The sequence below is a fragment of the Calypte anna genome, chromosome 12, assembly GCF_003957555.1.
Source record: "Calypte anna isolate BGI_N300 chromosome 12, bCalAnn1_v1.p, whole genome shotgun sequence".
Lineage (NCBI taxonomy): Eukaryota > Metazoa > Chordata > Aves > Apodiformes > Trochilidae > Calypte > Calypte anna.
In genome coordinates, this window is record NC_044258.1 from 11,455,858 (window position 1) to 11,478,662 (window position 22,805).

Here is a 22,805-nt window from a genome sequence, read left to right on the forward strand (position 1 = left end):
CCACATCCTCTGTAGTGCTTGTTCATGATCCAGGGTCTACTAAAGCTACTGAAAATGCTTTATAGTTTTTATGCCCTCTTGCCTGGGGAGAAAAGAAAGGGACAAGAATAAGAATCTGATAGTCTGGAGTCAGATTTGAAGTTTGAAACTTCTAAAATCACATTCAAAACCTTGAATTTTGCTTACAGCGCAAAGGAGCATGTCAAATCTAAGCAGTATTAACAACAACAACAAAAAAAAGCAACCAAAAACCAACAAATGAAAAAAACAACACACCACACAATCAGAAGTTTTCAATTAAGGTAAAAAGTATTCGGTTTTTAATATGCACTTAAGTCACAGTATCTGTTTGGAGATCATTACACCAGGTAACATTTTTGTTGTATTCTCAAAGTACTTTACAAGAGCCTGTCTATACACTGGAGAAGCAGGCACTAACTAAAAGGAACCCAAAAACTGTGGTTTCAGAGCAAAAATAAAGCCAGTGATCTGCATTCTTTCTATTCACCTCTGTCAATGGTTGCACAAGACACTGTTAAAAATGCAAAACCCAACACAATAAGCAAGCAAAATCAAAGGAGAAGCACATTTCAACATTTTTTCTGGCAGTCCTTACCTGATGCTGGTATTAAAATGCAACCATGATCTAGTAAGGCCATTTGAAATTACTTCACAATTTCTAGATTTAGGCCATTTTCAATGACTGTATTCAGGCATTAAAAAAAAAAATCTTCAAGAAAAAAATCATTTAATGTCTTTTCTATTAATAGAACAGAATACATTAAAAAAGAGCAGCTATTGATCAGAACATACTGAAATGAAGACAGACCTGGTGTGCTACTGGAATTTTAGCTGAAAGCTATATATATTTAAAGACAGTATTCAAGTCAAAACTCAAGGAGAACTTGAGGGTAAAAACAGCTGTTAAAGTGGTAACTGTGTCTGACAGGTTAGGCAGTACATACAGATAGATACTCATTCTTTTTGCAGTATTTTATTTCCAAGGCTGTAGCAGTGAAATCTCCCCATCAGCAATAAATTATTTATTATGATACAGTGTAAAGAACAATGTTGAAACATTTCTTGACTCAAAAGACAGACATACTGCAAAAGTCCATGTCTCTGAAAATGAGAAATGGAGACACCAGCCTCCTTGCATCTTCATTAGCTAGATCCCTTTTGCTCTTTGGCAACAGGAGCCTCCATAGGAGTAGCCTCCAAATCTTTGCTTGACTTCTCCTTTTCTTCATTTTCATCCTCTTGAGGGTAAAGATCTGGGTACTTTTGCATGCATTCCTGCATGGCACGAAATTGGTCCACACAGTCTGATCCCTTTATTTCTTCTGTGCTATAGTGGAAACAAGAAAAGGCTGACTTGAACTGTTCTCCACAGGGACCACTTGCCATTCCACCCAGACATGGGCAATTCCAATTGATATCTCCATTGGGCAATATTAAGCCTGAGCAAACAAAAGAGAAGAAAAGTTAAGTGCTCCTCCCAAAAAATGAGTTTATTCAGTGAATGCTAGTCTGCAGGTGTAAGCTGAAGAACAAACAATGCCATATTATTTCTGTAGCTTCAAGGGTGCTGAACACCTTTCACTTTCTGGTCAGTCTGTTTCTATTCTCATCTGTATGATTCTTGACTGGGCACAAGTGAAGCAAGATCAAGATTCATGCCTGAAATAAGTCTCTCTCTGGACTACAGACCACTGAGAATATTCTAAGGAAACTGCGAAACAGGCAGAAGTCAAGTCAAGCCACTTGCCAGACTCTGCCAGAGAAACAAGTAAGCCTTAAAATCATGTGGGCCACAATATGATGAATCTTATGCAGCGGTTCAGCAAAAGCAGCTCTATATTTATTGCTACTTTAAAATGAACAAAAGAAAAAATTTACTCTGATTTGCAGTTTAAGGATGCAACTCAAGTCAGTTCTGTCCAGCAGAAAATTAGATTCAGTCAAATCTCAGTGTTGATCAGTTTCCTTTTAATTACGGAAGTCTCCTTTACATGATTTAGTCAACTAGAGTAGTGCTGTTATTTATCATGGATCATGATTTATTTGGCAAACTAGTTTTATAAAATACCTGTAATAAACACTGTACTATGAAGATATACCTAGCAGAGTGCATCATACAGTGCATCTCTGGACACCCAGAGGAAAAGCAGAACTTCTGAGGCAAGGAAATGGCTGGCTGGTGCCAGATTCCTTCTTGCCAAGGATGACAAAGCACAAAGATGACGACCATATAGTGTGGAAGAAAAACAGCTTTCTTTGTAAATTAGATTTTGAAGTCCTGTATTTCTCCTCACTGACATCAACCAGTCCTTTTAAACAGTAATTTTTCTCCAAAAAAATACACGAAGACTTCTGAAATGTTCCTGAAGAGACTACAGCAATAAAGTTCTTTGTAAAATAATTCTCTTAAATTGCTCCTTTTAGATCCAGAACTGCCTTGTAAGTATGCAAATTTTAACATCAATGTAAGAATTATCCCATAAACAACAGATTCTTGTATACCATAAGCAATAATATATTTATATTAAATCACTGAAACAGCATCACTTTCAGATGTTATTTGCACATAAACCATGCCTTTAAAAACAACAACAAAATGAGAGTAATAAGGCAAATTTTTCCTTCTTGATAATTGCAGCAGAATGCTCACTTCAGTGAGTAAGTGTATTAGCTAGCTAGAACACAAACTGGAAACAGGTTTCATCTTTCACTCTCCCTGGAGCACAAGTCTGCCACAGAAAGGATTACTATTTTTAATTAAAATATTATTTAAACTTCTTTCTAATGCAGCCTGAACCTCATGGATCCTTTAGGTGGTTATCTACTTGAGTTTATGCCTGGGAAAGAAAAAACAGCCCTGCTTACATCATAGCAGATTGAGGCTTGCACTAGCAAGTAACTGGTGACATCACACAACCCAATCTCTCTTAGCTCATGGGATCTGTTAATACCAGGGATGAAGGCAGACCCAGCTGCATTTATGTCAACACTTGTTTTTGTACTTGCTGTAACGAAGTCTAACTGCTGGTCTGAGAAAAATGTTTTTCTTCTTACATGACAAACATTCCAATGACAAATTTATCTGCCAGTGATTCACAATGCAAAATGACAGACATATAGGAAGCAGAATTGAAAAGAATATCATCAGTCACAACAGCAGTTCTGTACATCTGATAATTCATCAAGTTCTTTCTTAAAAGGAAGTAGGGCCTTTTCTTCATCTGTCCTCTGTGGAAACCATTTCAACACTGACTGAAATAAGATGACAGGAACACGTTTGGAGAAACAGAGGAAGTGGACAGGAACAACCTGTGTTTAAGGTGCAGTTCCATAGGCACTTTTAGCCAACTCTCCTATCATGGCTGCAATGCGAATAAAAATTAAGTTTCATACATAAAACTCACCAATGCCTTCTTCATATATGCCTAATAAATCAAGAAATTATTCTAACTAATGGGAGTAAAGATCTCAATCAAAACTAGAGGTCTTTCACATTTAAATTCTTCCATCTGCAAAGCCAGAAAGAGGCTTTACAGTGGGAATGCTATTTCAAAACTGCAGCAAATGAACTCTTAATTCTTTTCTGTCACAGTTGCTAAAAGGCACATACAATAAACTTTGATATATGTATAATAAATCTGTTCTTTTCCAGATATGACTGTTCTGTGTACAGCACAGCAGGAAAGATAAAGAGTCATTAGAGTTAACTATGCCACAGAAGTTGAACACTGGAAATCAAGTCTTCTATTCAAAGTATAAGTTAAATTAGAAAAGCCTGCATGTTACTTTGTGTACAGTAAAGCCCTTTCTGATTTTCTTTTAAATAAAAACCACACGAGCCAGAGCTTCTGCACTTCAACATACTAAAAATATTTTGCCCATATGTCTTCCTGCCCACAAATTTCACCCCCATTTAGATGCAGCTACATTCTGTGATGTCAATTGTTTCTCTGTTTTGATCTGATGCATGATAGCCAAAGACTGTTCAAGTGAGAAGTTTTCAGAGAACCCTTAAAACATGGCAGTAATTTACCAGGTGCTAAGAAGAGAAAAAACAAACAAACAAACAAAACCTACAAACAACCCCACACACACAAAAACCCAAACCAAAGACAAACACCAAAACGAAGAACCCAAACTTTTTAGTAGTTCTTAACAAGACCATCTCATTTTTAATCACAGATACTCCTATTTCCATTGTAAGGTGTCCCTGACATAAGTAGCCTCTGACTTTCTTTATTCTTCCTTGCTCTATAGTTCAGGAATCAAGTGTTCTAACATGCTGTTAATACAGGATTGCTAGGAAAAAAAAACCCATCACATCTCCTTCTCACCATGGCCTGTCTGTGTTCAGCAATATACACATAAGAAGAATCAATGAACATGGCATTTAAACAAGTAGGAAAAAGCTCTTCTAATTTTGCTACTTTATTATCATAATGTGTGGCAGAAGACTATGTACTTGTGGTATTTGTACAACCAGAAACAGAATAATCTGGAGCCAAAGTATGGGATGTGAGATAGAAGAAAAAAAATTTCCTCTCTGTAAGTTCCAAGAAAACTGCTTCCTATGTTCACATTCCAAACCTTTGTACTACATCTCTGTTATGCTAGATCTGAGATGGGCAACCTTCCCTTCCTCTTAAATCCAGTGTCAAAACCAGATATTTCGTTATAGTGCCAATATGCACCCACTTGCTGTTGTTAGATAGACACCTTTTACTAACAGAGTATTTATTTAACTATCATGATTTTAAGGTGAAAGATAGGTGAACTTTAGGCAACTACACACAGCATCAATATAAACTGCATACATTAATTTACTTAGTTAATCAGCAAGCCACTTTGTTTAGCTGTACACCAAGCAAGGTGACCTAACAGTTCAGTGAATGATAAAATCTCCAAAGATTTGCAGGTTCTCCAGATAGTTTTCTATCAGACTAGAAATGATTTTATTAATTCAGGTACTGATCTAAAACAACATGAAGTTTATATAATCTGTCATTGTTCAATTTTATGATCACCCAAATGAGAACAGACTCATCACTGCTCACAAGCAAAATATTTAAATGTATCTACTGACTACATACAGTTGTCAAGAAGCCGAGATAGGTAACTAAGTGAAAAACAATTTCAACACAAATCTATGTGTGAAAAACAGTTTTTTAAGGACACAAGAAGATAGGTTCAAATTGAACTACATATCATAGAAGCTCACCAAGGGACCTTCGTGCTCCGGCCGCTAACCTGTGCTTAAACACTGCCCTCTAAAGGTCATGGAGCCACTTGCAGAACTTTCACTTTTAAATTTCAAAAAAAAATTCAAAAATTGCAAAAAGGGAAAGGCATTTACTTCAATCTCAGCTGAGCTGAAAGCAATGACATCACTTAATTCAAAGTGAAGGTGCTAAAAGATCTCCAAGCATAAAGGCAATTAGAAAAAAATTAACCCATATTCATAGAGATGTTCATGAAGATTTATTAAACTAGGGCAAATTTTAGTTAATCATAATAATAGGAAGGATTATTTCATTTATCTGTTAAAAACAAACCTAAATATGCCCTGTGCAATCTGACTCTACAAGTCTGGATCTCAGAAACATTCTACTTTCTTACATCTCCATTTTCAGGGTAGATCTTTTTCATGTGAGAATTGTAAACTTCACTGAAAACTTAAAACTTGTATCTTTTCAAGGCAAGATGGCTACAAGCTAAAACCAGTAATTTGAACTTACCTGGCATGCAATATTGAAAGATACCACTATCAGTAGTAGTTATAGATATTACTACTTGTAGTACAGGATTAGTCATATACATATATAAATTCCATTAACTCAGATATTTAACTCAGATGACCAAATTAGACAACTTCAGATGCACACAGGCAGAAGAACTCACATCCATTACAATGGTACATAACTCACCTCAGCTTCTCTGAAAATTGCTTTTTATAATTTAAAACATTGAAAAAAACAACTATTATTTTTACTGGCTAAGCTCTGTCTTTGTTAATACAAAGAAAGGAAGGGAAAGTTTTTTTCTGAATATCTCTGGCTACTAACTAAAGCTGTAAGCCATCAAACTGATGTTTAAACAGGCCACTTTCACTAGAAGACATGGAGTAGAAAAACAGCACTGTAAGGAAAGTATGTTATTTGTGATGTCTTGATTTGGAAGATAAAACTGATAAGAATTTGGGCGCTTATCTTCCGAATAACTACTGTTCTCAGTCTTTAAAAAATGATGTTTTGTTGCTACTTCATATAAGGTTTGTTTTCTGTCGTTCTTTCTTTACGACTCTTTGAGCACAACACATGTGATCTATCACCCCTGCTTACTACTGACCGTGTTCTTCATAAGGGTCATCTGGGTCATCTGCAACCAGCTCAGCACTGCTTGGTGTCTCATGGTCCTCCTTGGTCGCAAATATAATTCTGTCTTTTCCTGCCACACAGAAGACAACAAGAAAAAATTCAGAGAAAACTGTGACAGAAGGAAGGAGGCACTTAAAAAGCTGGTGAACACCACAAGGTAATGAGATACTCAACATGATGCACTGAATAATGAATGAATTCCACTGTACTTATCAATCACCTTCAATTAGAACAGTTGCTGGTTCAGAGGAAAACACACACAAATGAACTTCTACTCAACTAAAATTCCAATTTTCACAGCAACATACTGTAATGGCTGCGTATCACAGCACAGTTCATTGAACTGTGAAGCTGAAAAGCTGTTTCAAAACACACAAACATTACAAGGACTAACCAAGACAAAGTGATTAGACAAAAAAAAAAGGAAAAGTGAAGGAGAAACTATACAAAATCACAACAAAGTTCAATAGGTGGTGTAAAATTTACAGTAATTTTCTGAATTAAATATTGAAGACCACCTTAACAGTGTAGAATCAACTATATGGAAAGGTGCTGTGAACATTGCCAGGGACAGAAAACACCAGTGTACTTCTTGCTCTTGTGACACTCTTGATTGAACAAAAGTTCTGTAGTGGGGTGGAGGGAGGCCTGGAAGGAAACCCGAGGAGAGCTCTCCAGCATCTCTACAGAACTATAAAAAGCACACAGAGGCTGACACATGCATAAAAGAACTCCTAGCTCAACCTCTTCTGAATTCACAACTGAGTATTCTTTGGGTGGAAAGATTATCTAAGTCCCCCAAGAACTACCTCTAAATTAACAAAGGCCACTGCAGTGACTCAGCATATTAGAAACTGATATCTTCTTGCCCCTCCGTGTGACATCAACCAGCAGATATTCAGTATCTTCGTTTATTTTGCTCAGAAACCACTGTGCATTTAAACATGCTTCACGAACTGACAATTCTAGACCCTTTTTAAAGCTACAAGTTTTCTGTCAACTCAGCACTGAATTCCTAAAAACTAAAACTAAAACTCCTAAAAACCTACAACGCAGAGTGGCCACTTGTTTCCTATATTAAAGAAATATAAGAACTCTAACCTCTGTAATTTGGTAGGATGCCACAAGATAACTTACAAATCTTACAATGATGCAAGATTTTTTTTAAAAAATAAATAAATTAAAACCAAAAAGCAATGAGGTCCATAGGTTATAACTACCTCACTGCAATGTATAATACGCATTCAGTGTGCCAGAGTTTGTAACTTCAAACTGGCATTTAGAACTACGAGAGGGCTTTTCCTCCAGTTTGAAACTTTACGTTTCGTCACTCCACATTAGGTAAAGGAAGTGGGGGAGAAAAAATCATCTACCCCACGACGTTAAGTGGTCAGGGCTTGTCAATACCCCAACCCACACATAATGAATGCCTCATACAGACACAGAAACCGAAAGCTCGCACTCTGCCCACCCTGCATCTGCAGTGTTTTCTTTAAAAGGGTTAAAACCCCACCACCACCACCCCGGCCACTTAAACCATGCCGGTAAAAATTTAAACCCTACGGGAAGGCACCATTCCGCGCCGCATGCCTCAACCACCCCACAGCAAAGCCCAGCGAGCTAAAATAAGAGCCCTGAGGTGCAGAGCACGCTCAGCTCCGGCCATTTCGTGGAGAACCAGCTGCAGGGCGGCCTTTGCTCCCCGCATTCGCCGCTACCCTTTGCCAGGACCCGCACATCGCCTCTCCCCTCCCAGGCCGGCCCGGAGGACCACCCCCCTCCTGGCCAAACCTCCTGCCCTGGCTTCCAGCCTACCCCGAGGGGAAAGGTCGGAGGAGGGAGGCGAGGCAGCCCCCGCCGCCACACACGGCCCGCGGGCGGCCTTCGCGCCTTTTCTCCCCTCAGGCTGCGCCTTCCCTTCACGGCCTGAGGTGAGCGGGCAACCGCCCCGCTTCGCCCTCACCCTCTGGTCGCCTCAGGGCGAGCCCGCCCGGCCTGTCGCGGCGGCATGACATTGGGAGGACACCCGGACGCACCTTCTTGCCTGCAGTAGGACATGGCGGAGCCGTCCGGTGCCTTCGCCCGCAGCGCCAGCGGACTGACCCCACGCCCCTCTCCGCTCTCTCTCCGCCACCGCCGCAGCAACGGGCAGCAGCGTGCTGCTCCACGCTATGACCTCCCGCCTCCGGAAGCACCTTCCCTGCCCGCCGGCAGCCGCTGACGCACCTCCTGCTAATGGCAGCCCAAGGGCCGGGGCGGGGGAAGGAGCAGCCGGCTCTGCCAGGCACAGCCTCGGAGCTGGACTACACCAACCAAGCTGCCCCGCGCCCGCCCAGAACTACGGCTCCCGGGACGCATTGCGGGGGTGCGGGAGGCGGGAGGGCCGGGTCAACCCTCGGGAGGTGGGCGCGGCTGCGGGTGGCTCCTGGAACGCGGCTCCTGAGGCTTCTCTGCGGCTTCTCCGGGGGGATACCCGGCAAGACAAGAAGCTCAAGATGTCAAGGAATGTAGGTGCTGCTCGGGGCTGGTGCTGCTGTTGCTCCGCGCTTTGTGTGACGGTCCCCCGGCCCGGGCCCTTCACGCTCCGGCCGCTCCCTCCGGGGAGAGCCTGAGGGGCAGTCGCGGAGGTGACACGGTCACATCTCGCCTGGCGGTCGCATCCCTCCTCCCTCGGCTATATCTGCTTATTCGAAGTTGCTTCTTTGTTAGTATCCACAGCCAACCTACAAACACTGAGTGCTGCTAGGTGCAAGCCCCCGGGCTTCCCCGCTTTAATGTGGTATGGGCTAGGACAGCAAGAGCAATTTTGTTTTAAGCTATCTCTTTGTTGTCCAAGATGCGATTATTTGGAAGCCTGCTGGCTGTTCTGCACTGGTGAGGTAAAATGTAGCTTGTTATTTATAGCTATGTTTTAGCTGGTCTGGAATTCAGGAGTATTACTCAATTTGTCATAGCCTGGATACAGGGTGTGGGCACCAAATAGGGAACCCAGAGACAGGCTGAAGAAAGCTGGAAGGAACATGCTGAACCACTAGAATAGGATTTTTTTTTTCCTCACTACGCTTGAGTTTTACTTACTGACTGTGCTTTTGGTATCAGAAGTGTGATGAGGCATTTAATGTGTGGAAAAGTTCTGGTGCAAGGCAGGAGACTCTGTTAAGCAGCAGTATTAACATAGCTAAAAGACTTATTTTTAAGCAGGACTGCTTTCCTTTTTCACACCAATACTGCATTTTTTTGGGTTTATCTCCAACAGTTCTCTGACACAAGCAGCAGAAAAGAACATGTTAAAATCACAAGCCAGTCTAAACCAGGGTTCCTGGAGAGGCTCAGCGAGACTTCTGGAGGCATGCTGATGGGACTTGTGACATTTCTTCTGTCTTTCTACCTTCTTTTTACCAATGAAGTAAGTGAAATACTGTCAGAGCTTCAAAATGTTATAGCTGTTCAACTAGTTTTGCACTGATAAGCTTACTGTAATGATCATGCTAAAGCTTTATTATTTCATCCATGTGAAAAGGACATTATGTCTGAAGAGTCTGCTGCTTATCCTTGGGATATAACAGAAGAGTAAAATCACTGGGCCAGAGATTGTCTTTCTGTAGAACTGAGTGTTGTATAGACAATGTTATTTTATGTCTTGGTTTTAGATTAGAAGAACTCTAAAAGTAAGTAGGGAATTCTAACAGTCAGCCCTTGCAAACATGCACGCTTTTGGCAGTTTTGGAGTGGGGGAGCAGAATTCTGTGAATTTCCAACTTAAGACTTACTTTTATATCTCTACAAGAGGAAAAAGAAATACTTGCAATTTCGGTGGCTTTGCAGGAAAAAGCACACCATAGTATGATGGTAAAGTAAGGAAAACTGCCCATGCTCCTGCTTTGCACAGTGTGTTTTGAGAGTATACAAACATTCCTCGAGGTCTTCAGATCACTTGTCTGCTCACCTTTTTCACAAAATACCAATTGTGCTGCCAATTCTTGACAATGTGATTTTGTTTTTCTGATTGCAGGGACGAGCTCTAAGGACAGCCAAATCTCTTGATGAGGGACTTTCTCTTGTGATCTCTCTCGATAGCATCCACAGTGTGTCTCAGCAGAATGAAGGGAGATTGGTGCACTTAGCTGGCCCTCTGAGTACATCTAAGGTAAATGGAATAACATATTGAATATATGAGTATTTCAAGCTTAGAGGTAAAGGAAAGTCTTTGCTAATTAAAATCATGTTTGATATCCAGGAAGAGGATGTGTAGCTTTTCTTCTCTGTAAGCATTGCCACTGCCATCCAAGGTTTAATTCTTGGCCTGGAATCAGGTAGATACTGTACAGCCTTCATCTCACTACCCCCAGGCAAAGGCCATCTCTAGATGCATTTCCCATCCCACTGCCTTTGGAAAATTACAGATCCCCTTTGCAGAGGAAACCTATTGTGTCTTCCTGATACTATAAAGTATCTGCTGGTGCAGTACAGAGGCTCTGCTGGTTCTGACTTTCCAGTCGTAGTAACACTTGCTGTGCATTGCAGCAGCCCATACACAGCATGGTGGCATCCAGCAAGATAAAATTTCCCACTGATTTAAATACAGCACAAGAAGCTGTGAGGGAACATTGCCAGGAAAACTGACCTAAACTGGCCATATGACAACATGCTGAACAATAAAGCTGGGAGAATTGGCCAGAGCAGGGGTAAGGGATGGCTGCTGAAGGACTAACTGAGCATTGGGCAGTGGCTGTTCAGCAGTCACATTATGCATCACTTGTTTTACATATTCTTTTATCATTATAATTGTTTTCCCTTCCTTTTCTGTCCTATTAAATTGTCTTTACCTTAACCCAAGGGTTTAACTTATTTTTAAAGCTGATTCTCACCCCCGTGCCACTGAGGCAGAGGGAGAGTGAGCAAGTGGCTGTGTGGTGCTTAGTTTCCAGATGGGGTTAAACCAACACAAACACTTAAGCCTGCATACCATTAAGCAGCATTTGTGGTTTATTCTTCACTGTGTCAATAATTTTAGATGAACATTCTTTAGGTCAGATTTATCAGTTTTATAAAAAGATGCTCTTTTTCTGTCTTTAGTAACATTTATACTGTATTCAGCTATGTGTAACCTACTAGTCACATACAGTGAGGTATGTAAGTGGGTTTGATAGTAAAAGTATGATGTTAGAGTTTGTGAGGTACAGATTTTATACTGATTTTCTATTTTATGTATTTATTAAATAGCCTTTGTTTGATCCCAGCTATGGGCTCTCTATCTGGGCTGTCAAACTTAAGCGTAACGTGGAAATGTACCAGTGGGTGGAACATGAAGAATCTACGTAAGTGAAAGTAATTGATGGAAGTTGTTTATAAAGCTGTTGTATTAGCAAAATCCCATCATAGTTTTTCTTTTCCTGCCATCAAAGGGAAAATCCAACTCCTTAAGATAGGAGAATTCTACAACTCTTGGGTTTCATTGGAGTCACTTGCTTCCTTGAATACGTCAGGTCTTCTATATGGTCAATGCTGCAGAATTTGCATCTGACAAAGTTGGAATAACATCCAAGGCCTTATATCAGATGTTTCCACTTCCTGAATTTGTAAAACTTCATAAATTATGTTTTGGCCTCTGTGCTGTAGCTGTGGGTTTTTTTCTGATGCTGTGCCATCTCAGAGCCCATTGATCTATATTCATCATATGTGTTTGTGTTTTCAAGAGAATTCAAAGATCTTGCTCTCCTTTCTAGTGTTCCTAAAGCTTCTTTTATTAATTGATATATTATCTACCCATCAGGATTTCTAACTCCCTGCCTGTTAGTTGATTAGTGAAATCAATAAACATTGCCCCAAAATACTTAGTCCTGATTTTTTTTTTTTCAAATAAAACTCTATAATCCTCTTTTTCTCTCCATCTACTAGGCCTTTCCCACTGCTGTTCTTTAAAACTTGAACATGGATCTTCAAGCCATTTTTTTTTCTGTCCTCAAAAAGGAAATACAAAAAGATTTTTGCTGAATCCAGAAATTGTATTATTCTATTGCTTTCTTCTGTGATTATAATAATTTACTTGTTGGGGGTTGTTTTTATTGTTTGTTTGGGTGTTGTTTTGTTTGGTTGGTTTTGTTCTGTTTTGTTAGTTGGGTTTTTTAAATCTCCTAGTGTGGGTTAACTTTTGTTAGAAAAATAAGTGAACCCAACAATTTTAGTTATGAATTCCAGAGTAAACTGATAAACCCACTGACCCCAAAACTAGCTTTTTGATACCTACAGCCTAAAATACACTGCAGTATTTAAAAGCGATTTTAAAACCCTATTATATCCAGTTGAATCTCAAAGTCATATTCTTTTCTTGGACTTGTGGACACTTGAAACTTTTTGACGCATGACTACGAGGGGAATCTCTTATTTTCATAGGTGCTTCATACATGTGCAAATTGAAGTACTTAATTAAACCAAGACAAGAATTCTTGATTTTTAAAAGACTGATAAACCTTATCCTTGATAATCAAAACCCAACATTAATTTACAGCTGTGAAAGTAAAGTGCAAATTTCAGTTGCTTGAGAAATTCGCATTACTTTCTCATAGGCATTATTGCAGTCTAGATACCTTTTCAAATGGATTTACAAAACTGTAACAAAATGCTAGCTACTTTGCAAGCAGAAGAGGGAATATGTTTCTGTTTTATTAAAAATTCCACTGACAGTAGGATAAAAGTTATTAGCTGTTACCTAGCTCTGACACTGCAGAACTCGGGTTCCAAATGCTTTTTGCATTAGAAAAAAAGAAGTTGTGAAGGTATGAAAAATAACTTCAGTTTTAACTTGCTTATGGTGCAGCATCTTTAAAAGACTTGTTGATTTAGTTCAGCTTGTCTCCCTGTCTTTAATACTGGTTGTTCTGCATCAATCTAGTCAAGACCTTGTTGTTGGCAATGTGGGGATAAAAGGTTGTGGGTTTTCAGCATTTGTGTGTAGTTTTCTCCTTATACAGAGAATCTATGTTTTCAGAATAGGTAGTTCAGAGAAAAGTTAGTTGACTTGTAAAGATATGTTTGTGTTGCCAGTGAGCTGTCTGTGCATTTTATTTGTTAAATTATTCTGCCCTGAGCAGGGGTGTGTGTGCACTGCTTTGGTTCTCATCCCACCCCTTTTCTCTGCAGGGAATATGAAGAGAATGGTGAGATTAAGAAAGAGACAAAGTACTCATACGGTAAGTTGATCAAGAGAAGGTCCCCTCTTATGCATGTAACTTTGGACTTTTATGTGTGTAGGTTTTGATTTTTATTGTAAAATATGGTATTTTCATGTTGGGAAAGAAAGGAAAGGAATGTGGAGAAATAAGCAAAAAATTCTGTTTCCTAAACAAATGGCAGGATCTCCCTTTCTTGAGGTAACTGAGCTGGAAAGAGTTGTGCTGTTAGCAAGCAACTACAACAGAAAATATTAAATCTTGTCTTAGAACTGCTAGAGGTTCAGAGCAGCATCCAAGGATAGGGTGCTCCATAGACAGGACCCTTAAGGTCCTCAGTGATAGGAGATGAGCAGAGATGGGAGTGTTTTCAAGTGACACCTGAGGTTACTCTTCAGAGATAGAGTAATTGGGCATGTGTCTGGCATGAGCAGAAGAGAATACACAGGGAAGAACAGTGTAGCTCTAGCCTGTAAGACAGCCTGTTGAGAGTCTGTTTGGGCGTTGATACTAGGTAATGAAAACGGCCAACATCTTGTGATATGCACTGTGGCGTTTGCCAAATGCTTTTTTGGCACAATCAGAACTGAGAGCATTATTCTGATCTGCCCAGTGGCAGAAAAATACTGTGAGTCATCTGGAGATTGGTCTGTCTGCTTCATTTATCTCTGATTAAAGCACATGGATGTTTAACGTGGGTGTGAAGCTGTTTCTGGGTGTGATCATAAAAATAGCACAGCTCATTGAAGCATGGAACCCACCAGCATGGAGATGCACAGGGAGCAGAGCTAGTGGTTGTGTGGTGTGAAAAACAGCCTTACCATGGCAGCGAGCAAAGAAATGCCATAAAAAAACCCCAAGAAACAGCTGATGTCTTAAGACTGATGGATTATGTTCAGTGAAAGTGTCTGTTACTAGATGTGGTGGGTGAGCTTTGACTGGCACCCAGGGTCCCACACAGACACTTGTTTACCTTCAGTGGGACCAGGAAAGAACAGGAATGAGAGCACTCGTGGGTTGAAATAAAGATAGAAGATTTCTTTCCAATTTTACCATTATGGGCAAACCAGACTCAACTAGGGGAAAGTTAATTTATTTTCAATTAAATACTAAATTACTGATTTGGGTGTTGGGTAAACACATTTGTTCTCATCCCTTCCCAAGAACAGCTTCACTCCAAACTCCTCTTGTACCTCCCCTCCACTTTGTTATCACCTCAGGTTACACTCAGTCCCTGTAGCAAAGCAGTGAGGGAGTGGAACAGCTTTACAGTCAGTGCACTGTGGTTTATTTCTGCCAGTCTCCCCTTCTCACACTTTTCCCCCTCTCCAGTATGGACTCTCCCCATGCTGCAGTGGAGCCATGGGGCATGCTCTCCTTGGACTTTGATATTCCTTCTGATTTGTCTCACTTCCTTTTGTTTCCTCCCTGCCCCATTTGGTGTTTTTTGCCCTTTCTTAAAAGTTGTTTTCATGGAAAACCTAAATTTCAGTGATGGGCTCAGCTGTGGCCTGTAGTGCAGAACCAGCTGTGTCCAACACAGAGCAGCCCCTGACTTCTTCCCACAGACATCACTTCTGCAGCACCCTCCCACTACCAAAACCTTGCCACGTACCCAGTGCACCAGCATATCCCTTACAGAAACACCTACTCCATTGCTTAACCAAGCTGGCTTTCCTTCCTCTTACTATTTCATGGAAGTAGAACATGCTATACTTAATATGGAAACTGCTCAAAAAAGGGACTCTAGTTTTTCAGGAGTTATAAGGAATCTACTTGAGTCTGTTCTGGGGATGTGGGAAAGGATTTTTGGACACTATGGGTTTTTGACAATACAGATACCATCTCTCTCTGTTTCTTGAATGCACCATAATCTGTTAGTTTCAGCAGAGCTTGCAACCTTCCCTCACTAAACTGGATTGTTCCAAAGAGTGGGGCCAAGAGTCAAAGCCTCATAATGGAAGATGCCAATAGCAAAGCTCTGACTGTGCAAAGTTGAGTTACAATTCTCTCTCTGAAATACTTGTTTTTTCCTAAATCCTGCTATTTCTAGTTAATATGTTAGTTGGATAGACTTAAGTGTCAGTACAGACTATCACATACAAACCTTGATGTAAACAGTATTACTAGAAGTGTTACTCAGAACTTCTGAATTGATTGAGAAGTGAAAGATCTGAGTGACAATTTTCCTGTTTTCTCCTCAACCTATAATTTTTTTTAGATACCGAATGGAAATCAGAAGTTGTGAACAGCAGAAACTTTGATCGAGAAATTGGACACAAAAACCCGAGGTAATCTACCACCTAGCACATTCACTCTAGATTCTGTCACTGTATCTAATCAAAGATGAAAGCTAAATGACTAATATTTGTGACACAGTGAAGTAGTTGAAATGAAAACTTGGTCTTTGGTAGTCCGAAGAACTAAGGCAAAGAGAAATTAGAGATCAGTTCAAAGCTACCTGGTGGAACCAGAATTAAACTATCCATTGGTAATGGCTGGATGTCAGGTTATTATTTCATTACCTCTGGACCCTGTGGTGTCCAGGTAAAACTTGAATGGGTTCCTTTCTGGGCTTTGACACAGAACCTTTTATGTGCTTGTGTGCACCATCATAGGCAGGATACAGAAGCAACCACAAACCCAGGAATGAAATGCAAGGATTAAATCTGTTTTTTTTGCCTCACTGACCTGGGGATCCCCAAACCAGCACCTGGGCAGAGGTACACAAGGAGGGATGCAGGGATCACCAACCCTGCTCTTTCTGCCTGTATTTCAAGAATTGATGCGAGGTGTAGTTTACCGCCGTGCTTTGATCTTGCTCATGGCAGGACTGGAATCTCCAGTATGTTCAATGAGGTGCTTCTAAGTCTTTCACAGGTCTATGATATCTAAACACAGATGTTCTACTCATCTAACATAAAAGGCAGTTAATACAATATATGTGTTTTTCTACACCTCATCTGCAAATCACTTGAGCATGCTTATAATCCTCCTCACCTATTTCCTGTTATTTTCCCACACTGCAGCATATTATGTACTTCTAGAGTTTTACTGTAATTCTGAGACTGATCAGGGACACTCTCTGTTCTGCAGTGCCATGGCTGTGGAGTCTTTCACTGCTGTATCACCCAACGTCCAGGTTGGAGGCTTTGTTCTTTCGACTGGTAAGGATTGCTGACTTTGGTTCTTCCACAATGTCATTTCAGGTGATAATCAGGAAGCCAGACAGCAAACTGACTGTTCTGAGTTAGACACTGGACCTGAACTTGATTCTTTATTTTGCTTAGGTCTTGTAGATAAAATTGATGACTTCAAGCAGCTGAGCTTGTCAAACCTTGAGGATCCCCATGCTGATGTTACCCGAGGAGGAGATTACTTCTACCACAGCGACAACCCCAGGCGTCCAGAGGTAAGATGAGAAAGATAAACCAAAGCTCTGATTACTATTACATGAAAAAGGAGAAAGTTGGAGCATGCCCCATTTTAGTTTAAATATGCAGAAATTAGATGCATAAAGGGTGTTTCCATGCAGAGTTGTCTGTCTTGTGATTCTCTTGTAAAGAAGTTTTTCTTGACTTCCAATATTCTCTTCTTTGTAGGTGGGAGACCTTCGTGTCTCGTTCTTCTATGCAGGTCTGAGTGGAGATGACCCCCATTTGGGTGCTGCTGATAAGGTGAGTCTTGTGCTGTTTCTTTGTTTGTAAACTGTGTTTCCCAGCTCAGTAACCAGTAAATCTTTTTTTCCCTTTCTTCCAAGGTGACTGTGATTGCTCGCCAGCGAGGTGATCAGCTGGTTCCATATCACACCAAGTCTGGAGATGTCCTGCATATTCTTTACCCTGGAGATCTCTCAGTGGAGGTGAGATACCACACTGTACTTACTAGTGAAGGGTTAAAAATGGAGATGGTAGTGCAGAGACAGCAGCAAAATAAGCTGCCATTCTCCTTTAGACCTGCTGTAGAGGAGGAGGTAATCAATGGTAAGCACTGGCTTTTCTCCCCTTTTTCTAGGACCATGCATTGTAGCCTATGTTTGCCTTCTAGGTTTCTGCATGTTCTTTGTGTTGCCATCCTTTGCCCACCAGCAGTATGTATTTTGGCTCTAGTTATTCATGATGTTTTTGTTTTTTTTTTAAAGGGACTATTTTATGGTTTTTTTTCTTTTTAAAATCCCTTTGTGTGGATGTTGAACTTCCTTTGCCTTAAAGGCTGTTTCTGTGCCTTCTCATTTTCCTTGTATTTACTGTTTGGTAATTTCCCACTGACACATGCAAGCACACACTTTTTAAGAGGTTGTATGTAAATATAGTAAAAATCAGGCTTTAATTTAAGTAACTGTAGATGCTATCCTCTCTTCAGCTTTTAATAACAGCAGTTGAGGCCTGTTTGAAATTTTTATTGCTATTCTGGCTAAAGAAGAACCTTCAGGCAGAGCAGTTAAAAAGGATTTTGTTTTGAGAGTAGCAGTAGAGCCAGCTCCCTGCTGTGAGCCCTGAATCTTCACTAGACAGAATTTAATTTATTGTTAATTTATTGTAAATTTATTGTAAATAAATTAACTCACTACATATAAATAATTTGCAGAATACTTGTATGTACAAGTAATCAATCAATCATACATGTTTTTTCCCACTAAGGTATTTATTATGTCTTACCCATCTTCATGCATATATTTTATGGGGCCAGAGGGGGACACAACCCATTTTGAAAAAATATTTCTCAGAATTCTTGCAAATAGATGCTTTGCCTGACGGAATCTACACATAACTTTCCTCTTTTTTTCCCTGAATACTATGCACTTTCTTTCATACACCTTTCCTTCAGCCACCAGTGCATATTGTGCAGACATAGTGAAGTCAGATCTTTTATTACATTTAATTATTAGTGCCTTTTTATTTCCACAGTGATGTTGAATGTATCCAATTGCAGCAAAAAAAGTGTGTTTTCTGTCCATTGTAGTGTTTGTTTTAGCTCAGTTTAGAAAAATGCTGGAAAAATGCTGCACTTTGAAACCTATTGTAGTGTGCTGTGATGTTGCTCAAAAAGACCCCGTAGAACGACCTGCAATATGTCTTCTACAAGAGAATCTGTAGTCCTAAAATGCTTTCAGCTCTCATTTGCTTGCAATAAACTAGAATCAAGAGGATCTTAACTTGAGAAACATGCTGGATGTAATGGTGTTTGCTTTCAGGAAGTGTTTCAGAAAGAGCACGAGAGTAACAACATGAAGACCTGGGCCCTCCGTGCAGCAGGCTGGCTGGCCATGTTTGTAGGCATCAGCCTGATGATCCGCATCTTTCACACTTTGGGTAAGTCTTTTATAGAAAGATAGAAGGATTTAGAATTAGGATCAGATCCCTAGAGAAGTCCTCTTGCTCACATATGCATTTAGTTACCCTGCACTGGGTTAAGAATTGGCTGGAGGGCCGGGCCCAGAGAGTGGTACTGCATGGGGCTGCTTCCAGTTGGCGGCCGGTCACTAGCAGTGTCCCCGAGGGATCAGTGCTGGGCCCAGTCCTGTTCAATATCTTCATTGATGACTTGGACGAGAGGATTGAGTCCATCATCAGCAAGTTTGCTGATGACACCAAGCTCGGGAGAAGTGTTGATCAGCTGGAAGGTAGGAGGATTCTGCAGAGGGACCTGGACAGACTGGAGAGATGGGCTGACACCAATGGGATGAGCTTCAACAAGGCCAAGTGCTGGGTCCTGCACTTTGGCCACAACAACCCCATGCAGCGCTACAGACTGGGGACAGAGTGGTTGGAGAGCAGCCAGGCAGAAAGGGACCTGGGAGTCTGGATTGACAGGAAGCTGAACATGAGCCAGCAGTGTGCCCAGGTGGCCAAGAAGGCCAGTGGCATCCTGGCATGTATCAGAAACAGCGTCACCAGCAGGTCCAAGGAGGTGATTCTGCCCCTGTACTCAGCCCTGGTAAGGCCACACCTTGAGTACTGTGTTCAGTTCTGGGCCCCTCAGTTCAAGAAGGATATTGAGGTCCTCGAACAGGTCCAAAGGAGGGCAACCAAGCTGGTGAAGGGACTCGAACACAGATCCTATGAGGAGAGGCTGAGGGAGCTGGGGCTGTTCAGCCTGAAGAAGAGGAGGCTCAGGGGAGACCTCATTGCTCTCTACAACTACCTGAAAGGAGGATGGAGCCAGGCGGGGGTTGGTCTCTTTTCCCAGGCAACTCTCAGCAAGACAAGAGGGCATGGTCTTAAGTTGTGCTGGGGGAAGTTCAGATTGGATATTAGAAAGAATTTTTTCACGGAAAGGGTGATCAGACATTGGAACGGGCTGCCTGGGGAGGTGGTGGACTCTCCGTCCCTGGAGACATTTTAAAAGCGACTCGATATGGCACTCAGTGCCATGGTCTAGTGACTGTGGCGGTAGTTGATCAAGGGTTGGACTCGATGATCTCTGAGGTCCCTTCCAACCCAGCCTATTCTATGATTCTATGAATTAATTTGGAGGTCATGAGGAATCTGTTTTGAACTCATATTGGATTTGATGTGAAAGTCATTGGAGGTAAACAGGATCCCTGAACTGGATAGCTGTTTATGAGCATTAAAAGAAAATACATAACTGTGTCACTGAAGAGATGAGGATATCATTGCCTTCTATTTATCTGTTGCTTAATTATTAAATGCCTTGAGGATAGTCTGCTGAGTGCCTTATCCAGTACTCTTCATAAATAATTTCTGTCTTTCAATTGCAATAGTTAGCATCAAATCTTGGGTATGAATAAGACTTCATTTTAAATTACCATATTTTTCAACTACTTTATTCCTTGTTTTTTTCTGCAGTGGACTGGTTTCCTGTTGTCAGAGATCTGGTTAACATTGGATTAAAAGCATTTGCCTTCTGTGTAGCCAGTTCACTGTCCCTCCTGACCATCTCCCTCGGCTGGCTCTTCTACCGCCCTCTCTGGGCTCTGCTGATCGCCTCACTCTCCATAGTTCCAATTGTGGTTGCAAAATCTCGTGTTCCACCAAAGAAGCAGCAGTGAGACGAGGTGGTTGGGTTTTGCACTGAGTCCTGGTTAGAAACGTTTCTGTCCCTGTTAGTGCAGTGTGCTTACAGCACTACATCATACATCAGCAAACAAGCAGATTTGTACCTTTAACTAATTACAAGTTCCTCCTGATTTGAGAACTGGAAAGTCCTCAGTGACAGTCTAGGCACCTTGTATATTATGGAGGAAGTGCCACCTTCATCACGTGGGCCATGGTGAGATACCCTTAGGAAATGCATGTGTGTACCTGTCTCTGACAAACCCTTGCTCTGCTGCCTTCTCTTGTATGCACAGTCACGTATCATGTACATTCTGTGGCTGATGAGTCTGAAAATGTACGTGTTCAAAGGGAGAACACATCTTAGTTGAATTTCACACAATACTTGTATGAAATGTATGCATTTGGACTGAGGATTTTCAAAGTAACACGGAATTAATGTGTGGCCAGGTTACAGTGCTGAAAGGTAATACACATTTGTCAGAAGGTGTTTATCTCCTCCAACTTTTTAGAAGGCTCTGAAGTTGTTGGTTAAGCATCTGAAATGGTAGCCTGGGCTATACTATTGCTTGACTGTTTCAAAAATTAAACTTTGATTTGTTCTTATTTAAAGGGAAACTGAGAGGTCACTAACCTTTAAAAATAACACTGTTCCCTTGAAACAAAATTGACTTTTATAATTGAATGTATATTTTTTAAAAATATTTGGGATTTCTTTGCTATGTATACTTCTACTTCTTGAGTTTCACTTTGTAAGGAAAATGAAGTGAAATAATGAAAACATTTTTTCCTGGTAAGATTTCATATGTTGTAGTAGCCTAAATTTTGAGCTTTGTATCATGTTACAGGAATGCCTTCTTGTAGTATTGATGGGTTGTGTTTACTTATTTATGCTGTAACCAATACTTGAGATTAGAGACTTTTACTGGTCTTAAGTTTCCCTCCACCTAAAGTCTACTTTCGAGATGTGCCCCTACACTACAGTGGTTATTTTCCTGTAAGTATGTATAATTCAGTTCAGAAAGAATGTGTTCATTAATGAAATCCAGTTATGACCATCAGGAGAAATTTTCCCTGTACCAAAGGAACTTAACTTGAATGTGGATAGAAGCAAATGTTTGCTACAAATCATGATGAATTAGAGAACCGAGTTATACATTTTTAGTAGTAATTACTTTATTGGAATTAGCTTAAATTCTTTGTAATTCTTCTGGTATTTGAATGCTGTGAATCCAGTGTCACAGCTCAGTTCCATGTGTAAAAGCAGTCAGCAGTGAGCAGAAGGCTATAGAAGTGCACATGGTCTCATATACAGCTGATGTGTGATACCAATATTGTGCCATCTTCCTGCTGCCCTCCCAGCAACAACTTTTGCTCCATAACTAAGACTTGTACTCCACTGAGGAGAACAAGCACTGGACTGCTGCTTTACCAATGATGCAGGAAATTAACCAGCATTACTGTATTAGAGATGAAGATAAAATTTTCTACTGAAGTGCTGAGCTTTTGTATATTTAATAAAGTGCAGTTTTCAAAAGGTTGGTCTGTAGGTCTTTTAATTACTTTTATGTGTGGCACCTTTCACGTTCAGGTACATGGAGGATTAGTTTGTAGCTTCCATGTGAACTAGCTTGAAGTAATTGGCCTTTGGGATTGTTTAGACTCCAAATATTTCCCCATTTTGGGAAGCAAGTTCCCAATACCAGCACAGCTGCTTCTGGTCTGTATACTTCTTTGTGATGAAAGGCTGTTCCAGCCTACCATGGTTTTACTCCCTGTTACTGAATACTTAGGTTTAAGTAACTTCCTTGCTTCCTTAAGATTATTTGAAAAACACAATGGTTCAACCTGACTGGCTGCAGCATCTTGTATTTTTAAAGAGAGTGAGGGTTTGACCTATGTATTCAATAGCTTGAAGTCCTTTTGTCATGCACACAAGTGTGTGCACAGGAATGATGCAAAATATAGCAAGACTCCTTTCACAGGCAAGAGCTTCATGTTTCCTAGGCCAGGCACTCAATAGAGCCAAGCCTCGCTTTCATTACATGTACACAAACAACACTTCTATAGAAACAACTGGTGCAGTATTTCTGTTGCTTCTGTACCAAAATCTGACAGAACATGTACCTATCTGTCAATCATCTTCCCTTTCCCCTTAAAGCATATTTATCCTTTCATCTTTTGCATGCCTTAGGTTAGGAGAGCTGGCTCCTTACAGAGCAGAG

At 40.7% G+C, this 22,805-nt stretch overlaps 2 protein-coding genes across 3 annotated transcripts; one reads left to right on the plus strand and one right to left on the minus strand.

The window, feature by feature from the left end:
• Positions 1 to 286: 286 nt before the first annotated feature.
• On the minus strand, positions 287 to 8,708 carry CHCHD4 (coiled-coil-helix-coiled-coil-helix domain containing 4). Of its 2 annotated transcripts, none has more exons than XM_008500542.2 (3): positions 8,432 to 8,708; positions 6,367 to 6,465; positions 287 to 1,460 (listed from the first exon to the last, which is right to left on the minus strand). In XM_008500542.2, the coding sequence occupies exons 1-3, from the start codon at positions 8,451 to 8,453 to the stop codon at positions 1,165 to 1,167; spliced, it is 417 nt and encodes a 138-aa protein (XP_008498764.2). In that variant the 5' UTR covers positions 8,454 to 8,708; the 3' UTR covers positions 287 to 1,164. The 2 variants fall into 2 exon arrangements, with proteins under 2 accessions (XP_008498764.2, XP_030314284.1); XM_030458424.1 differs by lacking the exon at positions 8,432 to 8,708 and adding an exon at positions 7,959 to 8,124.
• TMEM43 (transmembrane protein 43) lies at positions 8,552 to 22,117 on the plus strand. The gene is made up of 12 exons (XM_030458422.1): positions 8,552 to 8,902; positions 9,652 to 9,801; positions 10,408 to 10,542; positions 11,619 to 11,713; positions 13,536 to 13,585; positions 15,786 to 15,855; positions 16,661 to 16,731; positions 16,855 to 16,976; positions 17,167 to 17,241; positions 17,325 to 17,426; positions 18,759 to 18,876; positions 20,374 to 22,117. Exons 1-12 carry the CDS (start codon positions 8,567 to 8,569, stop codon positions 20,574 to 20,576), a joined length of 1,527 nt encoding a protein of 508 aa, XP_030314282.1. The 5' UTR covers positions 8,552 to 8,566; the 3' UTR covers positions 20,577 to 22,117.
• Positions 22,118 to 22,805: the final 688 nt, after the last annotated feature.

What these genes read in the sequence shown, in the direction of transcription:
- CHCHD4 (XM_030458424.1), bottom strand. Translation starts at nt 7,983, where the DNA reads ATGCGGCGCGGAATGGTGCCTTCCC. An exon ending in GCGCGGAATGGTGCCTTCCC is followed by an intron (nt 6,466 to 7,958) that starts GTAGGGTTTAAA and finishes TCTGTGTGGCAG; the next exon opens with GAAAAGACAGAATTATATTT. An exon ending in TGACCCTTATGAAGAACACG is followed by an intron (nt 1,461 to 6,366) that starts GTCAGTAGTAAG and finishes TTGTTTGCTCAG; the next exon opens with GCTTAATATTGCCCAATGGA.
- TMEM43 (XM_030458422.1), top strand. Translation starts at nt 8,567, where the DNA reads ATGACCTCCCGCCTCCGGAAGCACCTTCCCTGCCCGCCGGCAGCCGCT. An exon ending in ACAACCCCAGGCGTCCAGAG is followed by an intron (nt 16,977 to 17,166) that starts GTAAGATGAGAA and finishes TCTTCTTTGTAG; the next exon opens with GTGGGAGACCTTCGTGTCTC. An exon ending in CTGGAGATCTCTCAGTGGAG is followed by an intron (nt 17,427 to 18,758) that starts GTGAGATACCAC and finishes GTTTGCTTTCAG; the next exon opens with GAAGTGTTTCAGAAAGAGCA.